Below are 18,655 nucleotides of genomic sequence, written 5' to 3' on the forward strand. Positions count from 1 at the left end.
AACCCTCTCTATCACCCAATCAAAACCACCTTGAGAAAAGATGCCATCAGAGAGGGCGTTAATAACGCCCAAACTCGACGCGAAGTCGCATCTACCGTTTATATACGGGTTTTCAACACGATTTTTGGCTAACAAATCAAATCTGTAACTCAGTATCATTGGGGTCCCCAAAGTAGCTGACGTTACCCACTATCACCCCATGCCAACAAACCTCGGGGGACGGTATCATTTAGGGTGTTATTAACACCCAAACTCGACGCAAAGTCGCATTAACAGTTTATATACGGTTTTTCAACACGATTTTTGGCTAACAAATCAAATCTGTAACTCAGTATCATTGGGGTCCCCATGGTAGCTGACGCCACCCTCTATCACCCCGTACCAACAAACCTCGGTGGACGGTATCATTTATGGTGTTATTAACACCCAAACTCGACGCAAAGTCGCATTTACAGTTTATATACGGTTTTTCAACACGATTTTTGGCTAACAAATCAAATCTGTAACTCAGTATCATTGGGGTCCCCAAAGTAGCTGACGTCACCAGCTATCACCCCATGCCAACAAACCTCGGGGGACGGTATCATTTAAGGTGTTATTAACACCCAAACTCGACGAAAATTCTCATTTACAGTTTATATACGGTTTTTCAACACGATTTTTGGCTAACAAATCAAATCTGTAACTCAGTATCATTGGGGTCCCCAAAGTAGCTGACGTCACCAGCTATCATCCCATACCAACAAACTCGGGGGACGGTATCATTTAGGGTGTTATTAACACCCAAACTCGACGAAAAGTATCATCTACACTTTAAATGAGGTTTTTCAACACGATTTTTGGCTACCAAATCAAACAAATAAAATCTGTAACTCAGTATCATTGGGGTCCCCAAAGTAGCTGACGTCACAAGCTATCACCCCATACCAACAAACCTCGGGGACGGTATCATTTAGGGTATTATTAACACCCAAACTCGACGCAAAGTCGCATTTACAGTTTTTATACGGTTTTTCAACATGATTTTTGGCTAACAAATCAATCTGTAACTCAGTATCATTGGGGTCCCCAAAGTAGCTGACGTCACTAGCGATCACCCCATACCAACAAACCTCGGGGGACGGTATCATTTAAGGTGTTATTAACACCCAAACTCGACGCAAAGTCGCATTTACAGTTCATATACGGTTTTTCAACACGATTTTTGGCTAACAAATCAAATCTGTAACTAAGTATCATTGGGGTCCCTATGGTAGCTGACGTCACCCTCTATCGCCCTATACCAACAAACCTCGGGGGACGGCATCATTTAGGGTGTTATTAACACCCAAACTCGACGAAAAGTATCATCTACAGTTTAAATACGGTTTTTCAACATGATTTTTGGCTAACAAATCAAATCTGTAACTCAGTATCATTGGGGTCCCCATGGTAGCTGACGCCACCCTCTATCACCCCGTACCAACAAACCTCGGTGGACGGTATCATTTATGGTGTTATTAACACCCAAACTCGACGCAAAGTCGCATTTACAGTTTATATACGGTTTTTCAACATGATTTTTGGCTAACAAATCAATTCTGTAACTCAGTATCATTGGGGTCCCCATGGTAGCTGACGTCACCCTCTATCACCCCATACCAACAAACCTCGGGGGACGGTATTGTTTATGGTGTTATTAACACCCAAACTCGACGAAAAGTCGCATTTACAGTTTATATACGGTTTTTCAACACGATTTTTGGCTAACAAATCAAATCTGTAACTCAGTATCATTGGGGTCCTCAAAGTAGCTGACATCACCAGCTATCACCCCATGCCAACAAACCTCGGGGGACGGTATCACTTAAGGTGTTATTAACACCCAAACTTGACGCAAAGTCGCATTTACAATTTATATACGGTTTTTCAACACGATTTTTGGCTAACAAATCAAATCTGTAACTCAGTATCATTGGGGTCCCCAAAGTAGCCGACGTCGCCATCTATCACCCCATACCAACAAACCTCGGGGGACGGTATCATTAAAGGTGTTATTTAACACCCAAACTCGACGAAAAGTATCATCTACAGTTTAAATGAGGTTTTTTCAACATGATTTTTGGCTAACAAATCAAATCTGTAACTCAGTATCATTGGGGTCCCCAAAGTAGCCGACGTCGCCATCTATCACCCCATACCAACAAACCTCGGTGGACGGTATCATTAAAGGTGTTATTAACACCCAAACTCGACGAAAAGTATCATCTACAGTTTAAATACGGTCTTTCAACACGATTTTTGGCCATCAAATCAAATCTGTAACTCAGTATCATTGGGGTCCCCAAAGTAGCTGACGTCACCCTCTATCACCCCATACCAACAAACCTCGGGGGACGGTATCATTTAGGGTGTTATTAACACCCAAACTCGACGCAAAGTCGCATTTACAGTTTATATACGGTTTTTCAACACGATTTTTGGCTAACAAATCAAATCTGTAACTAAGTATCATTGGGGTCCCCAAAGTAGCTGACATCACCAGCTATCACCTCATGCCAACAAACCTCGGGGGACGGTATCATTTAAGGTGTTTTTAACACCCAAACTTGACGCAAAGTCGCATTTACAGTTTATATACGGTTTTTCAACACGATTTTTGGCTAACAAATCAAATCTGTAACTCAGTATCATTGGGGTCCCAAAAGTAGCCGACATCGCCATCTATCACCCCATACCAACAAACCTCGGTGGACGGTATCATTTAAGGTGTTATTAACACCCAAACTCGACGCAAAGTCGCATTTACAGTTTATATACGGTTTTTCAACACGATTTTTGGCTAACAAATCAAATCTGTAACTCAGTATCATTGGGGTCCCCATGGTAGCTGACGTCACCCTCTATCACCCCATTTCAACAAACCTCGGGGACGGTATCATTTAAGGTGTTATTAACACCCAAACTCGACGCAAAGTCGCATTTACAGTTTATATACGGTTTTTCAACACGATTTTTGGCTAACAAATCAAATCTGTAACTCAGTATCATTGGGGTCCCCATGGTAGCTGACGCCACCCTCTATCACCCCGTACCAACAAACCTCGGTGGACGGTATCATTTATGGTGTTATTAACACCCAAACTCGACGCAAAGTCGCATTTACAGTTTATATACGGTTTTTCAACACGATTTTTGGCTAACAAATCAAATCTGTAACTCAGTATCATTGGGGTCCCCATGGTAGCTGACGCCACCCTCTATCACCCCGTACCAACAAACCTCGGTGGACGGTATCATTTAAGGTGTTATTAACACCCAAACTCGACGCAAAGTCGCATTTACAGTTTATATACGGTTTTTCAACACGATTTTTGGCTAACAAATCAAATCTGTAACTCAGTATCATTGGGGTCCCCAAAGTAGCTGACGTCACCCTCTACCACCCCTTACCAACAAACCTCGGGGGACGGTATCATTTAGGGTGTTATTAACACCTAAACTCGACGCAAGCTATCCGATTTATATTTAGTGTAGAGAGAATGTGTCTCACATTATAGAAAGAAGAGAAATTAATTGAGAAAGCCGTAAATTAAAATGAAGCTATTAGGAAAGCTATGATTTTTTACGGAATACCTTTTATTATATACAAAGATACATAAGTAAGCTTAAAATGACCCTACTCATATAGTATCGTTGAAATGAAATAACAAGAAACTTCCCCGATCAGTATATCCGGACCAATTCGGAATAGATATTAGTGTCAGTGTACAGTCACATTTCACCGTATTACAAGAGTTAGTCAAAATATAGTTAATATGTCTCCAAACTTCTTTTAGTATGTGTGTAGAAGTTTATCGATATGCAACCGCAATGGAGAATAGAAGGCTTAGCGATGTTGTATTCCTTTTAAATACCAAAGGAATTAATCCCCGTGAACTAAAGATGGATTTATTTGACAGACAACAAAATCATGTCGACAGTATAAGCAAATTGTGAAAGTTCAGGCCCGATTTTCCTAAAATGGGATCCAATAGAACCAATTTGAGATAACATGTGATGGGTAGTCTAATGACAATGATCCAACTGTAAATTTGGTTTAGACAAAACATATCATATAAATTGGTTAGCGATAAATGTTATCATGGCATTTTTCTCAAATTGTCTTCAATCAACCACCTAATTGCATATAAGCATGTGAATTGTTTTAAGACGTTGGACCACCGAGTTGCAAACACGATGATCAAATCCATGGTTTTTGGTTATTTCTCTCAAATACGTTTGCGTTAAAGCATCAATTCCGTCACAGGATATAACGTATCTGACCTCCTTGTTCAAATTGTGCCGAAAAAAACTTATTTTATAAATGACTGGTTAAAGTGAATAAAAAAGAATAAACGGCTCATGATTCGAAATACATAAATTAGCCTAATATATTGACTCGATATCTGGCATTTAACATTGACAGCACATATACAATATGTTTCTTGTATATAATAAGGGGAATGTATATATCAAGTATGGCTTTCAATCAAGGTTTACTTACTGAAGTAGTTGAGATATTTTCATATTTTCAACAATGTTAAGATGATGATTTGATTGTGTACCAGTTTTTGCAATCAAACGCATAACGGCCAAAACTACGTGAAAAGCAGCTGGGCTGATATCTTTTCAAGTTATACGTACATTTCATGAAGTTTTAAGTTGCATTGACTTTTTTAGTTACACATACACAACAAACAAACAACAAACAAACTTAGACAAACTCCACATGAATCTTCATAGATCTTCCGGCATTCAGCAGTAAGCTGATAAGAACCTAATTCTTCAATAGACATGCAACAAACGACAAGTAATGAAATTAATATCTAAGTAGAAGAGAAGAGAAAAGACCATGACTTTTTAAGCAAATTACAGGGTATACTAATTATGGATTACCTTTTGAAAGTTTATTGAAAAATTTAGTGATATTTCTTTTAAAAAAAAACTTTTATTGCTGAAGAAAATCACAGTGTTGTACACAAAATCGCAAATTTGAGGGGACAAACTAAAACGAATGACAGCGAATGACCGAATGACAATTGACTTTGTACAGGGTTAATTATCATTTGCGAATGACAGCGAATGACAGCGAATGATAACGAATGACAACGAATGACAACGAAGGACACTGTTGAGTGGAGATAGAATGATTAACGGAGTGGAGTAAATGCGGTTATTGGTTTTCTACGCAAAAATGATTTGAGGAAAATCGCATGTTACGTGGTTGCAGGGTTTTGGTGTAATTTACGGATAGAAACCACAGGGATAGTTTTTGTGTGAGAATGCGCTTGAGTGCTGTGCTTTTTACCTCTATAGATTTATAGAGAAAGATAACTGAAGCCGTTTCAAGATTATAGTATTGTTAGTTTCTAACAATTAATATCGGAAAAATGACGTTAAATTTACTTTTTAAAATCAGACTTACAATTTCGCTTACTATAAGGTGCGTTTTTTAACAGTGGCGGCGGAACAGGGGGGCTTGGGGGGGGGGGGCTCAGCCCCCAATGAAAAAGTTGAGGGGGCAAATGCATGATATGCCCCCCCCCCAATATTTACCAAGGCTCCGAAACGTGCATCTGCCCATTTTTCAATGCATACTTGTCGATCTGTCCGATGCACAGGTACACTATATAGGTGTAATAATTTAAGTAATTGCTGGGGGACCCTCGGCCCGTCCCATAGCTATAGACCACATTGTCACCCCAACCGCGTCTTCACGCCCCGTGAAAAGTGGAAGCCGCGAGTGTGAGTACCGGTAAGCGTAACACAACTTCGTCTTAGGCCAATGCCTTGCCTCATTTCAGCCAGTTCTCCAACATCCCCTTACTTAGTGGCGGAGCGTCCATATATACAGTCAGGGGGCGGATGCCCCCCCCCCCCATGAAGGACTCAAATGGACTGCTGGCGCCCTTTTCAGCTTTTCACTACTTTTTACTTATTCGCGATTATTGACTATTTTATTGCGCTCTCATATACCTATTGACATTTGTCATATTCTGTTGGTGTAATTTTCCGACAAAATGGCGACGACACCTATTTATTCTCCGTTTATCTGCAAATTAGCAAGGCCCGGAAAGGGTCATTTCCTGCAATCTAGGGAGTATCTTTACTCAAAAATTTTCTGTAAGCTCCGCGCCAACCTGTGGTGGCGCTCTGCTTAGATAGTGTCGAAAGCGCCCCTATAGACCATTCTTGCCCCCCCTGACCAATACCCCTAGCTCCGCCACTGCCCTTACTACACTCAAAAACGCCTTTGCGAGTACACTACGAGTAATAGCAACTCTCTTAAAACACCATCGAATATACAAATTACAATGTTTTTTACAGACTTTAACGTGCAATCTGAGAAATTGCAGGCTTGAGACCCATATTTTAGGGCTAGGTATTCGCAGCATAAAACACTCGGGAAGTGCCGTTTCCGGCCATCTGGGGGTTTGAAAAAACCCAAAATTTTCTTGTACGCTCCGCGCCGACTGATGGTGGCGCTCCGCTTAGATAGTCTCCACACATTAGCCCCCCAATAATTTTTCCGTTCCGCCGCGCCTGCGTTTTTATCTTGTCCGTACTTTACTAGATCTAGATACCCACGAAGTCTGAACTGTGATATCCGGTTGAAGCAAATTTCTGTGCTGTCATTACTGTCATTCGTTTTAGTCAAAGCATTTTTTTAGTGTGTACAACATATTGTCATTCGTTATGTGTAACGCAATTGTCATTCGTTTTAGTAACACCCAATTTGAGCCCCGGATGACCTTTGGCCCCAAATTCTTACCACTACTGTTCAAGTAACACTATGACCAACATTCTTCATAATCCAATGCAAACTGCACGAAAAGAACCTTCGGTATTACATACAACTTACTGCAAAAGATAAGTAGATGATCTTTGACATCCATATTTTGAACTCACCATAATTATGTCTCCATATTAAGTGAACACTATGACCCAGCATGGTGATCACCAGGGTTGTCACCACGCCGGACTGCGCCGGGCGGTGCTACCCAGCTCTCAAAATTTCCGCCCGGTACTCAAGGTCAATTTCAGCGTTACCGCCCGGCACAAATTAGCCTACAGTACCGCCAATAAGTAACTTGGTAAAGATTAGCGCGATTCAGTGCAAAACGCAGCTTATCTGTAATTAACCCCGCTCCAAATAAAGGAACGCTACTTTCCCCGCACTCCAAATAAAGGAACGCAAATTCCCCTCGCTAGCTATTCACCACCGACACAATGGGAGTGAACCGATCGATAGAACCCTATTCATAGCGTGGAGGTAGCGTAAACCAGGGAGTTCATAACAACTCCCTGCGTAAACCGATCGCTTGTAACCAACACACGTTATATGCAATTGTTTATTGTAAACATCCAGAGTAGGCCTACGAGCACGAGTACGAAGTTTACGAACTTTGACTGAAAGAAAGTTTTAAACGAGAATAGTTTCATGTTGAAGGGCAAAACCTTTTTATACATGTTTATTTTATTCCCCGATATGTTCTGGTTACCAGAAGTAATAAAAAGCAAGAAGGAAACTTCGTGCCTTATCCTGCTTGCGGGAAGTTCCTGCTTGCGGGAAGTTCCTGCTTGCGGGAAGATCACTATACATACATACATACATACATACATCCTTTCGGGATTACATATCATTTTTAGTAGTAACATTAGGCCTCGCGTTTGTGTGGACTTTAGGCACATTAGGCTAGGAAACGTTGCACTGAGTACTGTTCGAAAAACATGTCGAGACAAGACTCGGTGCATTGGATACTGTTCGCTGTTTAGTTATGCATGTAGAGACGTTCCACTGCCAATCGTTTCTTGGCGATTTGCCAAGTTTAACTAAGAACAAGTGTTTCACGCACATTGTAAGAATGTTGTACAGTACTGTAGCATGCAAATCATCAGACGACAGCCTGCTGTACCAATGATTTCCCGCGTACACTGCCGTACAGGTAAAATGTGAATTCCTTTTTGGGGGGATTTAATGGTCATGCATACTAAATGAGAACAATGTGCATTTGGAACAATAACACTGGGGTGAGTGATGAGGGGCTCTAAATACAAAAAAATACCAAAAAAGATCCCAGGAAAATTCAGTGATCCACATGAAAAACAAAGGTATCTCAGAAGAATTTTGAGGATCAAAACCCTTTCTAAATGCCACCATTTTGCATGTAGGCACCATCAGGATTTGAAAATTTTTCAAAAGGGGAGGGGGACACCCCCTCCCTTTATACCCCTCCCCCAGGGCGCGGATCACTGTCACAGATTACCCGGCTCTAAAAATGGTCTGGTGACAACCCTGGTGATCACCCATATAGGAGAAGCATTTTGAGTGTGTTCACACAATTAACCCAGATGACCTCTGTATAACCTTTGGCATAAACTTACTAAACACCCATATGACCCACTACTCAAGGACACTATGATCAAGTTTGGTCATCTTTCATTGATGTGTACACATGCTCTAACTTCACTGGAATGAAAATTTAAAAAATAGCTCTTTCGACTTTTAACTATTGGTGTATCATTTAGAGAGACCTGAATCCAGGTCAACAAAACGTACCTACACAAGTCTGTGTAATCAACAACCGATGAAACCTCAAGTTTTTTGTTTCAGTCACTATCGGTTTAATCCGTACTATACCGTTAACCAACTCAGGGCATAATCAACAGGCATGCAGTTACCTAAATCTTATTTTCTATCGTCGGCTAAATTCTTCAATCTCCTTTTATGTTCCAACAAAGGTACCCTCGTGATGTTTCAGAAGACATATATTGGATATGGAGGGATCAACTTGTATTTTATAAGTTACAAACGTCATATAATGAACAAAGGGTGTATGCGTGTTCCCTTTAAAGTGCACTCAACCAATGATAATGTTTCTCTACCACAGATCTAACAACTGCTGAATACAGATCTGATAAGATACACTCACCATCAAAAATACAAAAGCAGGAGCACTAATTCAATTAGTACATTTGTATCCATGCATGATAAGGTTATTTATCCCAGGTTGTGATGATCACTCTTGTTCCATGTTCTGAAGTTGCCCTTCATGAATTTTGAATATGTATTAACCAGGTAATAACGCCAGGGTTCTCGCCAGTCCGATTTAACCGGGCGGGGCTCCAGGTTTGAATTTGATTTTGGCTCTCGCCGATCGGTTCGAAAGTTGTGCGCCCTAGCTGTTTGAAAGTTGGGTGCCTGGTTTTATAGCTGTTATAAATAATCAACGTTAGCAAGTACTACTGAAACATTTTGACATTTTTAATGTGAATAAAACCATCGACTAAATATTCACACTTTTCAGTTCACTCTTCCTATTCCCAACTGCAACCACGGCAAATAACACATTCCAGGTATCACGTAAGCGCTTCAGTATAGTGATATCGCGACACAAACGATCCCTGCTTTTACACAGCAAAAGGTTGCGAACGAAGTTTGTGTTTTCTGGGTACTGAGAGATGCCAGAATGTTTGTATTTAAACATCGTATAACCTAAACCAGGGCAGGAAAAAAATGAAGTCACAACTGAATCACCGTGACACACACACACAAAAAAAATAGTCATTCAGTTTATGTAGCAGTTTATGTAATGTTGACTCTAGTCAATGGTCAGCTGACTATTTTTCTTTATACTGTAGAGTATAACTAACAGCAATGTCCAGGTTATTGCCATACATTTGAAAATTTAAGAAATCATAGCTTTGTAAAGTAGCGCGAATTTCAAGTGGCTTGGCTGTTGGAAGAATCACCAAGACCAGTTTATTTTGTCTTTATTACTCGGCAGTCATGTATAACTCTAAGTTATTGAAAAATATTTGAGCATTTATAAATCATAGCTCGAGAAAGTCAATTTCAAGCAGTTTGCCTACTTAGAAAAGACGAAAATCGCGGAGCTTCCGGGGGCTTAGCCCCTTGGACCCACACAACGAACTTTGCCCCTTGACCGCACGCCGAGAGTGCGATCGCTACGCTACGCGATCGCGCGGATACCCTTGGCATCCGAATTGATCATCGGCACTTGAGACCACCCGGTTTGACAAAAAAGCGGGCGAGAACCCTGCAGGTTTTAATTTTAATGACAAATTCCAAAAGTAAGATTGATTTGTAAGCCAAAAACTGTGTTGAAAAACCGTATACTAACGGTAGATGAGACTCTGCCTCGAGTTTGGGTGTTAACACCCTAAATGATACCGTCCCCCGATTTTTGTTGGCATGGGGTAATAGAGGGTAACGCTAGCTTCTTTGGGGACCCCAATGATACTGAGTTACAGATTTGATTTGTTAGCCAAAAATCGTGTTGAAAAACCGTATATAAACTGTAAATGCGACTTTGCGTCAAGTTTGGGTGTTAATAACACCTTAAATGATACCGTCCCCCGAGGTTTGTTGGCATGGGGTAATAGCTGGTGATGTCAGCTACTTTGGGGACCCCAATGATACTGAGTTACAGATTTGATTTGTTAGCCAAAAATCGTGTTGAAAAACCGTATATAAACTGTAAATGCGACTTTGCGTCAAGTTTGGGTGTTAATAACACCTTAAATGATACCGTCCCCCGAGGTTTGTTGGCATGGGGTAATAGCTGGTGATGTCAGCTACTTTGGGGACCCCAATGATACTGAGTTACAGATTTGATTTGTTAGCCAAAAATCGTGTTGAAAAACCGTATATAAACTGTAAATGCGACTTTGCGTCAAGTTTGGGTGTTAATAACACCTTAAATGATACCGTCCCCCGAGGTTTGTTGGCATGGGGTAATAGCTGGTGATGTCAGCTACTTTGGGGACCCCAATGATACTGAGTTACAGATTTGATTTGTTAGCCAAAAATCGTGTTGAAAAACCGTATATAAACTGTAAATGCGACTTTGCGTCGAGTTTGGGTGTTAATAACACCTTAAATGATACCGTCCCCCGAGGTTTGTTGGCATGGGGTAATAGCTGGTGATGTCAGCTACTTTGGGGACCCCAATGATACTGAGTTACAGATTTGATTTGTTAGCCAAAAATCGTGTTGAAAAACCTCATTTAAACTGTAAATGCGACTTTGCGTCGAGTTTGGGTGTTAATAACACCATAAATGATACCGTCCCCCGAGGTTTGTTGGTATGGGGTGATAGAGGGTGACGTCAGCTACCATGGGGACCCCAATGATACTGAGTTACAGATTTGATTTGTTAGCCAAAAATCGTGTTGAAAAACCGTATTTAAACTGTAGATGATACTTTTCGTCGAGTTTGGGTGTTAATAACACCATAAATGATACCGTCCCCCGAGGTTTGTTGGTATGGGGTGATAGCTGGTGATGTCAGCTACTTTGGGGACCCCAATGATACTGAGTTACAGATTTGATTTGTTAGCCAAAAATCGTGTTTGAAAACCGTATATAAACTGTAAATGCGACTTTGCGTCGAGTTTGGGTGTTAATAACACCATAAATGATACCGTCCCCCGAGGTTTGTTGGTATGGGGTGATAGAGGGTGACGTCAGCTACTTTGGGGACCCCAATGATACTGAGTTACAGATTTGATTTGTTAGCCAAAAATCGTGTTGAAAAACCGTATATAAACTGTAGATGATACTTTTCGTCGAGTTTGGGTGTTAATAACACCCTAAATGATACCGTCCCCCGAGGTTTGTTGGTATGGGGTGATAGAGGGTGACGTCAGCTACCATGGGGACCCCAATGATACTGAGTTACAGATTTGATTTGTTAGCCAAAAATCGTGTTGAAAAACCGTATATAAACTGTAGATGATACTTTTCGTCGAATTTGGGTGTTAATAACACCTTAAATGATACCGTCCCCCGAGGTTTGTTGGCATGGGGTGATAGAGGGTGACGTCAGCTACCATGGGGACTCCAATGATACTGAGTTACAGATTTGATTTGTTGGCCAAAAATCGTGTTGAAAAACCGTATATAAACTGTAAATGAGACTTTGCGTCGAGTTTGGGTGTTAATAACACCCTAAATGATACCGTCCCCCGAGGTTTGTTGGCATGGGGTGATAGCTGGTAACGTCAGCTACGTTTTTGCTCCCAGATGATACTGTGTTACAGATTTGATTTGTTAGCCAAAAATCGTGTTGAATGACCGTATATAAACTGTAGATGATACTTTTCGTCGAGTTTGGGTGTTAATAACACCCTAAATGATACCGTCCCCCGAGGTTTGTTGGTATGGGATGATAGCTGGTGACGTCAGCTACCATGGGGACCCCAATGATACTGAGTTACAGATTTGATTTGTTAGCCAAAAATCGTGTTGAAAAACCGTATATAAACTGTAAATGAGACTTTGCGTTGACTTTGGGTGTTAATAACACCTTAAATGATACCGTCCCCCGAGGTTTGTTGGTATGGGGTGATAGAGGGTGACGTCAGCTACTTTGGGGACCCCAATGATACTGAGTTACAGATTTGATTTGTTAGCCAGAAATCGTGTTGAAAAAACGTATATAAACGGTAAATGCGACTTTGCGTCGAGTTTGGGTGTTAATAACACCTTAAATGATACCGTCCCCCGAGGTTTGTTGGTATGGGGTTATAGCTGGTGACGTCAGCTACCATGGGGACCCCAATGATACTGAGTTACAGATTTGATTTGTTAGCCAAAAATCGTGTTGAAAAACCGTATATAAACTGTAAATGCGACTTTGCGTCGAGTTTGGGTGTTAATAACACCATAAATGATACCGTCCCCCGAGGTTTGATGGCATGGGGTGATAGAGGGTGATGTAAGCTACTTTGGGGACCCCAATGATACTGAGTTACAGATTTGATTTGTTAGCCAAAAATCGTGTTGAAAAACCGTATATAAACTGTAAATGCGACTTTGCGTCGAGTTTGGGTGTTAATAACACCATAAATGATACCGTCCTCCGAGGTTTGTTGGTATGGGGTGATAGAAGGTGACGTCAGCTACCATGGGGACCCCAATGATACTGAGTTACAGATTTGATTTGTTAGCCAAAAATCGTGTTGAAAAACCGTATATAAACTGTAAATGCGACTTTGCGTCGAGTTTGGGTGTTAATAACACCATAAATGATACCGTCCCCCGAGGTTTGTTGGTATGGGGTGATAGAGGGTGACGTCAGCTACCATGGGGACTCCAATGATACTGAGTTACAGATTTGATTTGTTAGCCAAAAATCGTGTTGAAAAACCGTATATAAACTGTAGATGATACTTTGCGTCGAGTTTGGGTGTTAATAACACCTTAAATGATACCGTCCCCCGAGGTTTGTTGGTATGGGGTGATAGAGTGTGATGTCAGCTACTTTGGGGACCCCAATGATACTGAGTTACAGATTTGATTTGTTAGCCAAAAATCGTGTTGAAAAACCTCATTTAAACTGTAGATGATACTTTGCGTCGAGTTTGGGTGTTAATAACACCCTAAATGATACCGTCCTCCGAGGTTTGTTGGCATGGGGTGATAGCTTGTGACGTCAGCTACCATGGGGACCCCAATGATACTGAGTTACAGATTTGATTTGTTAGCCAAAAATCGTGTTGAAAAACCGTATATAAACGGTAAATGAGTCTTTGCGTCGAGTTTGGGTGTTAATAACACCCTAAATGATACCGGCCCCCGAGGTTTCTTGGTATAGGGTGATAGCTGGTGACGTCAGCTACTTTGGGGACCCCAATGATACTGAGTTACAGATTTGATTTGTTAGCCAAAAATCGTGTTGAAAAACCGTATTTAAACTGTAAATGCGACTTTGCGTCGAGTTTGGGTGTTAATAACACCCTAAATGATACCGTCCCCCGAGGTTTGTTGGTATGGGGTGATAGCTGGTGACGTCAGCTACGTTTTTGCTCCCCAATGATACTGAGTTACATATTTTATTTGTTTGCCAGATGCGGTTTTGAATAACAGTATATATATGCTACGTTTTACTTTCAGTTGCTGAGTTAATTGTTAATAACCCCCTGCCCGACATCGTCCCTCACGGTTGTTGACATACTTCGGTAGAGTGTAATGTCAGCTTTAACGTTCGCCCCACCCTTCTTCATGTTTCCCATTAAGCTTTGTTTGCAAATATATTATCTTTTACCCTAAACTTACGCTTTTCGCTGATATTCGGGGCAGGTCTGATATTTTAAGAGCTATAATTTTGCTTTACTACGATAATGAGTTAGGCCATACCCTGACTTTGGGGATATTTTATACCCAGTTCCATAATTACGAGTTTGTCGGGTGTGAATCTCTTATAATAAATTATTTAATGCATGGAACGTCCAAAAGCCTGTCTTTCCCTCCTGATTGCAATCGATTGAAAGCATTCGATCATTCAATTTGCTTTAAACACATCATTTTTGCCACATGGCTCATTACAAAGGCCACTACACAACTCCGTAGTATCATTTGCACTTTCTAGCATTTTTTGGTCGCCCTTATTGGTCGCTCTTATTGTTCGCTACTATTGGTCGCTCTTATTGTTCGCCAACTTCAGCCCGATGTCGCTCTTATTGTTCGCCAACTTCAGCCAGATGTGCACAGCTGAGTAATACCGGTCTGAGTAATTCGGTCGCAACTAAAGAGCTGGGTAGCACTATATGGCTAGCCTGGCCTAACATGACCGAGGTTTCTAAACTCACGATGCAGAATTCGTGCACAAGAAACGGGGTGTACAGAGTTTCACACCGCATTGCCTTTCATTTGTAGACAAGTTGGTATTATGTGCCTAACGTTAGGCCTGCAATTTAACATAAGAGAGTAGTGATATGTAGGCTAGGCCTAGAATAAATACCGCTATTGTTGTAGCCTATGCCCAACGTAAAGCTAGGCCTAGCCTTGCTCTTTTACGTAGGACACGGAATGTAGTGACAGGTGCGTCGACTGCTAGCCTAATTTAGGCAGTCCTAGCCTTTTCAGTATTATTTTATAACATCAACAGAATGTGTCAGACCACTGCAACATTTCCTGACAATCGTGTGTGTGGTAAGTGTAAACAACCTTTACATGTTAGAAAATTCAACCAAGGCCTAGTCTAGTGAACTAGAAACTATAAAGTGGAAAAGGATAGCACAAATCCACTCCCATTCATAATTTAGGGGAGTTTGTGTTGCAGATTAGGGCTAAAGGGTTAACTAGGGGTAATGTTGCACTTGTTGGGCACTTGACGAATCCATAGCCTCTTAACCTAATGTACTAGGCCCAACCCTAATCCCCAAGGCTAACATACCAAAAGAGCCAGCTCAGGATGGATAGGATCAAATAGCATCAGTGATTGTTCTAGTTGATTCATCAGTGATTGTTCTTGATTGACCCTAGGCCTATACGGTATAGCTCTATTGCATTCCTATAACTGTACATTGTTAAAGTCCAGGGCACTAAAACAATCACAGTGGAAGGAAGAAACAAGAAGTACATGGCAATTGATTTTTGTATGAGCACTTTAATTAGAAACATGTGAGGAAAAAACTTCTCAGTGAAGTTAGTGCACATTATCAATTATGATTTCCTGAAGGTGCTTGTGCAGTGTAAAGCACCTTTAGTATGTGATTTGAATACAGCCTACCCTGAAACCATAATGATCTGGCCTCTTCTCAGGAATATGCATGTATACATGAAGGACAGCCGAGCAAACTCTTATAACGTTTTTTTCAGGCCTATATGATGTAGCATGATGTCTGCCCCATGACCTATAGGTTCCTGCTTCTCTTGATCTACATAACAAACTTGCTGCATTAATCAGTGTTGTAAATGGCATCTTCTTTGGATTTGGTGTAAATTTCTAGTTTCATAATAGGAAATGGGGCTCCAAAACAACTTCATACACAATAGCTGCACAGCAGTGATGATAACTGAGGTGCCAAGTAACCTACCTGACTTTTCGAGAGAGTGGTCAGATACTTTACACTCTGGTCCGTCAGATGGTGACATAAAATGGCCCCGAGAGCAGGAATGGTTGCAAAAATTACATGCCTGCCTTTTAAACCTCTGCAAACTTATGGAAAAGAGGTTTGACCACTATGAGCTGGTGTTCAACCATAATCATCACACAGATAGGGTTTTGAACACAGTTCTGTTGGCTCAGGTAACCTTTGGATTTACTAAAGCAAAAACTAAAACACAAGTGTCCAACTATCCATTTCCTTGAAAACATCTCAAAACTTTGTAGTTCTTCAGAACATGAAACCTATTGGAAGATTTTCAAATTTTGAAAAAAACCTCTAGTATTCCTAGTCCATGGTACCAACATAAGCTACTCCCAGTGAACATTTTGAGATTTTGATGACACAGCAAGCTTTCAGCACCCAAAATTTTAGAAGGAATGTCAGTTTTGTGTCATCAGCAAGCTTTCTCTTCTCAAGAAAAAGGTATTAATAACATAAAGGTCATAATTACTAGCAACTCTCAGTGCCAACAAGTAACAATTGATATGCATTCCATTTAAGCTTCAGCTTCTAGAACCATTAATGTGGGTGCATTGTGTCTAATGATCACATCGGCAAGCTATCAAAAAGATATCAATAAAACTTGTGTAATATTTTACATTATGTTATTTCGCATGTATGCTGCAGTTCATTGCTATTTCTCTAGATTACTTTCATTCACACAATACTCAGGCCTTTGTAGTATATTTTTCATTACGTCTTTATTACCTGCCTTTTGAATTTACAGTATGCCTACTCTGTTCCTCATGCATGATTGTACATCTATTTCATTTACTTGTTAATATGCATTGTTCTTGTGTTTCTACAGGGCTACCAGCAGTAAAGTGGTAACAGAGATATTTTATTTAACAAAGTCTCTGTGAGAACACACAATATGGATCTGCCATCCCATCATCCATTTGGACAAGAGGCTTCAATATCTCTGAAACAGCTGTTCGTAGCCTTCTGCAATAACCTTAAGCTCGGCCAGTGGGAACTGGCCAGGGCCTGCTTAATCTCATTGCATGCACAAAATGAGACTGATAGTGGTGTACCCCAAGCTGTCGATCTCCTACAGGCCTTGGCAAAGAATCCTCACAACACTTGGTAAGGTTGTAAAGTAGTTTAGTTTTTATAGTCTCCTATAGATGCTGCATATTTAAGCAGCTCTTTTAACATTCATGTTTTTATCTCAATACATTACATGTATAGAGATATTGTAACAGTAAGTGGGACTCTCTCTTCTCTTAAAAAATTTTCAGCGTCTTCATACGAAGTTCTTTTTCTCTGAAATTTCCAGAGCAAGCATATATCATATAGGCCAACAAAAGTTACTATTTTTTATTCCAGAATTGTATCTCATTCCATGACTTTTTCACCGATTTATGTCAAAATTTGGCCAAATCCCCTGAAAAACTGTTGAACCAAGGCTTTTTTGCACACGCTACAAAACTTGTTTGTTTCCTTGTTTTTGATAATTAAGCCCCGCCTCCAAGTTTGGTTTGTAGCAGATTGGCAATGACTCAAGCCCCGCCTCCAAGTCTGGTTTGTAGCAGATTGGCAATGACTCAAGCCCCGCCTCCAATTCTGGTTTGTAGCAGATTGGTTAGGACCCATGGCAGCTACATGTTAGATATACGAAAATGGCCACCCTCGCGACTAATTTTCTGTACTGTTGTGAGATATGCTGCTGGTACTGGTAGTGCATTGCACACTAATTTCATACACATTGTCGTACTACATTTAGTTTATATTAGGACTTCGTCTGTTTATAGCTCCATGGTTTTAGTAATATCAATTTAAGGATTGTACTGTTGTTCAGGTAGTTTTTCAGAGCAAGAGTCATGATAAGTTTGTTTGATTGCCCATCAGGTATTTTTGTATAATTACGTATACACATTGTTGTGTTTACAAGTTTAGGCTAGGCCTACAGTAGTGCATCCTATATTAGACCTTCATTTAGTAATGGCCACATTAGCATTGTACTGGTGGTGTTCAGGCAGTTTTGGGCCAGGGTGCAGTAAGTTTGTTTGATTGCCTTACAGTGTGTTTTAATTTTAACTTAAGTTTCCAACTTATATTTTAACTGTGACTCCATAAATTTAACAAAATGTGAATGGTATAATACAACAACTATTAATTTGGAATAGAGTGTATATTGTGCATTTCTAGAATGAAGCATCATTATGAATTAACAGCTTGTTTGGTATATTTCTTTAACCCCCCCCCCCAAAAAAAAAAAAAAGAATTAAGAACAAAAATTATAATCTATCACATTTTATTTTCACTGGAGTATGTATAAAAGAGGAGCCAGCCATAGCATCACAACTTTTATAAGACTATAAAAATTGGATAAGTTTATGTTTTATTTATAAGGATATAAGATGTATAACTATAAGGTTATAAGAAGTATGTTTAGCGTTCTTTTGAACCTGTGATGTTTGACATCAAATATTCAAAGAATTAAAAGAAAATATTAAAATGGAGAGGAACTGGGGTGGCTATAAGGAGAGGAGGAGGCCACCCATCACTTTCAATTAAAAACTTGTAATCTACTTGTACATTATTTTTTCCAAGTCATAAATCCACGAAATCTTCATGTCAAAATTATTGAGAAGGAAAAACGTGGGTTGTTTTGATACTTGGAAGTGTACACAGTTTTGATGGTAGTCACCACTACAGTCTACAGTAACGTACAGTAGGTCGATAGGCCTAGCTTTCTCAAGGTGGGCATCAA

At 40.3% G+C, this 18,655-nt stretch overlaps 1 protein-coding gene across 1 annotated transcript in view; it reads left to right on the forward strand.

The window, feature by feature from the left end:
* The first annotated feature begins 14,474 nt into the window (after window positions 1-14,474).
* Window positions 14,475-18,655, forward strand: part of LOC139971108 (zinc finger FYVE domain-containing protein 26-like) — a 48,434-nt gene continuing 44,253 nt past the window's right edge. The window contains exons 1-2 of the mRNA XM_071977310.1: window positions 14,475-14,708; window positions 16,748-17,025. Of these exons, the coding sequence (XP_071833411.1) occupies window positions 16,814-17,025 (212 nt within the window). The 5' untranslated portion in view covers window positions 14,475-14,708; window positions 16,748-16,813. The remainder of the gene's footprint in view (window positions 14,709-16,747; window positions 17,026-18,655) is intronic.

The sequence above is a fragment of the Apostichopus japonicus genome, chromosome 8 (genome assembly GCF_037975245.1).
Source record: "Apostichopus japonicus isolate 1M-3 chromosome 8, ASM3797524v1, whole genome shotgun sequence".
NCBI classification, from domain to species: Eukaryota; Metazoa; Echinodermata; class Holothuroidea; order Aspidochirotida; family Stichopodidae; genus Apostichopus; species Apostichopus japonicus.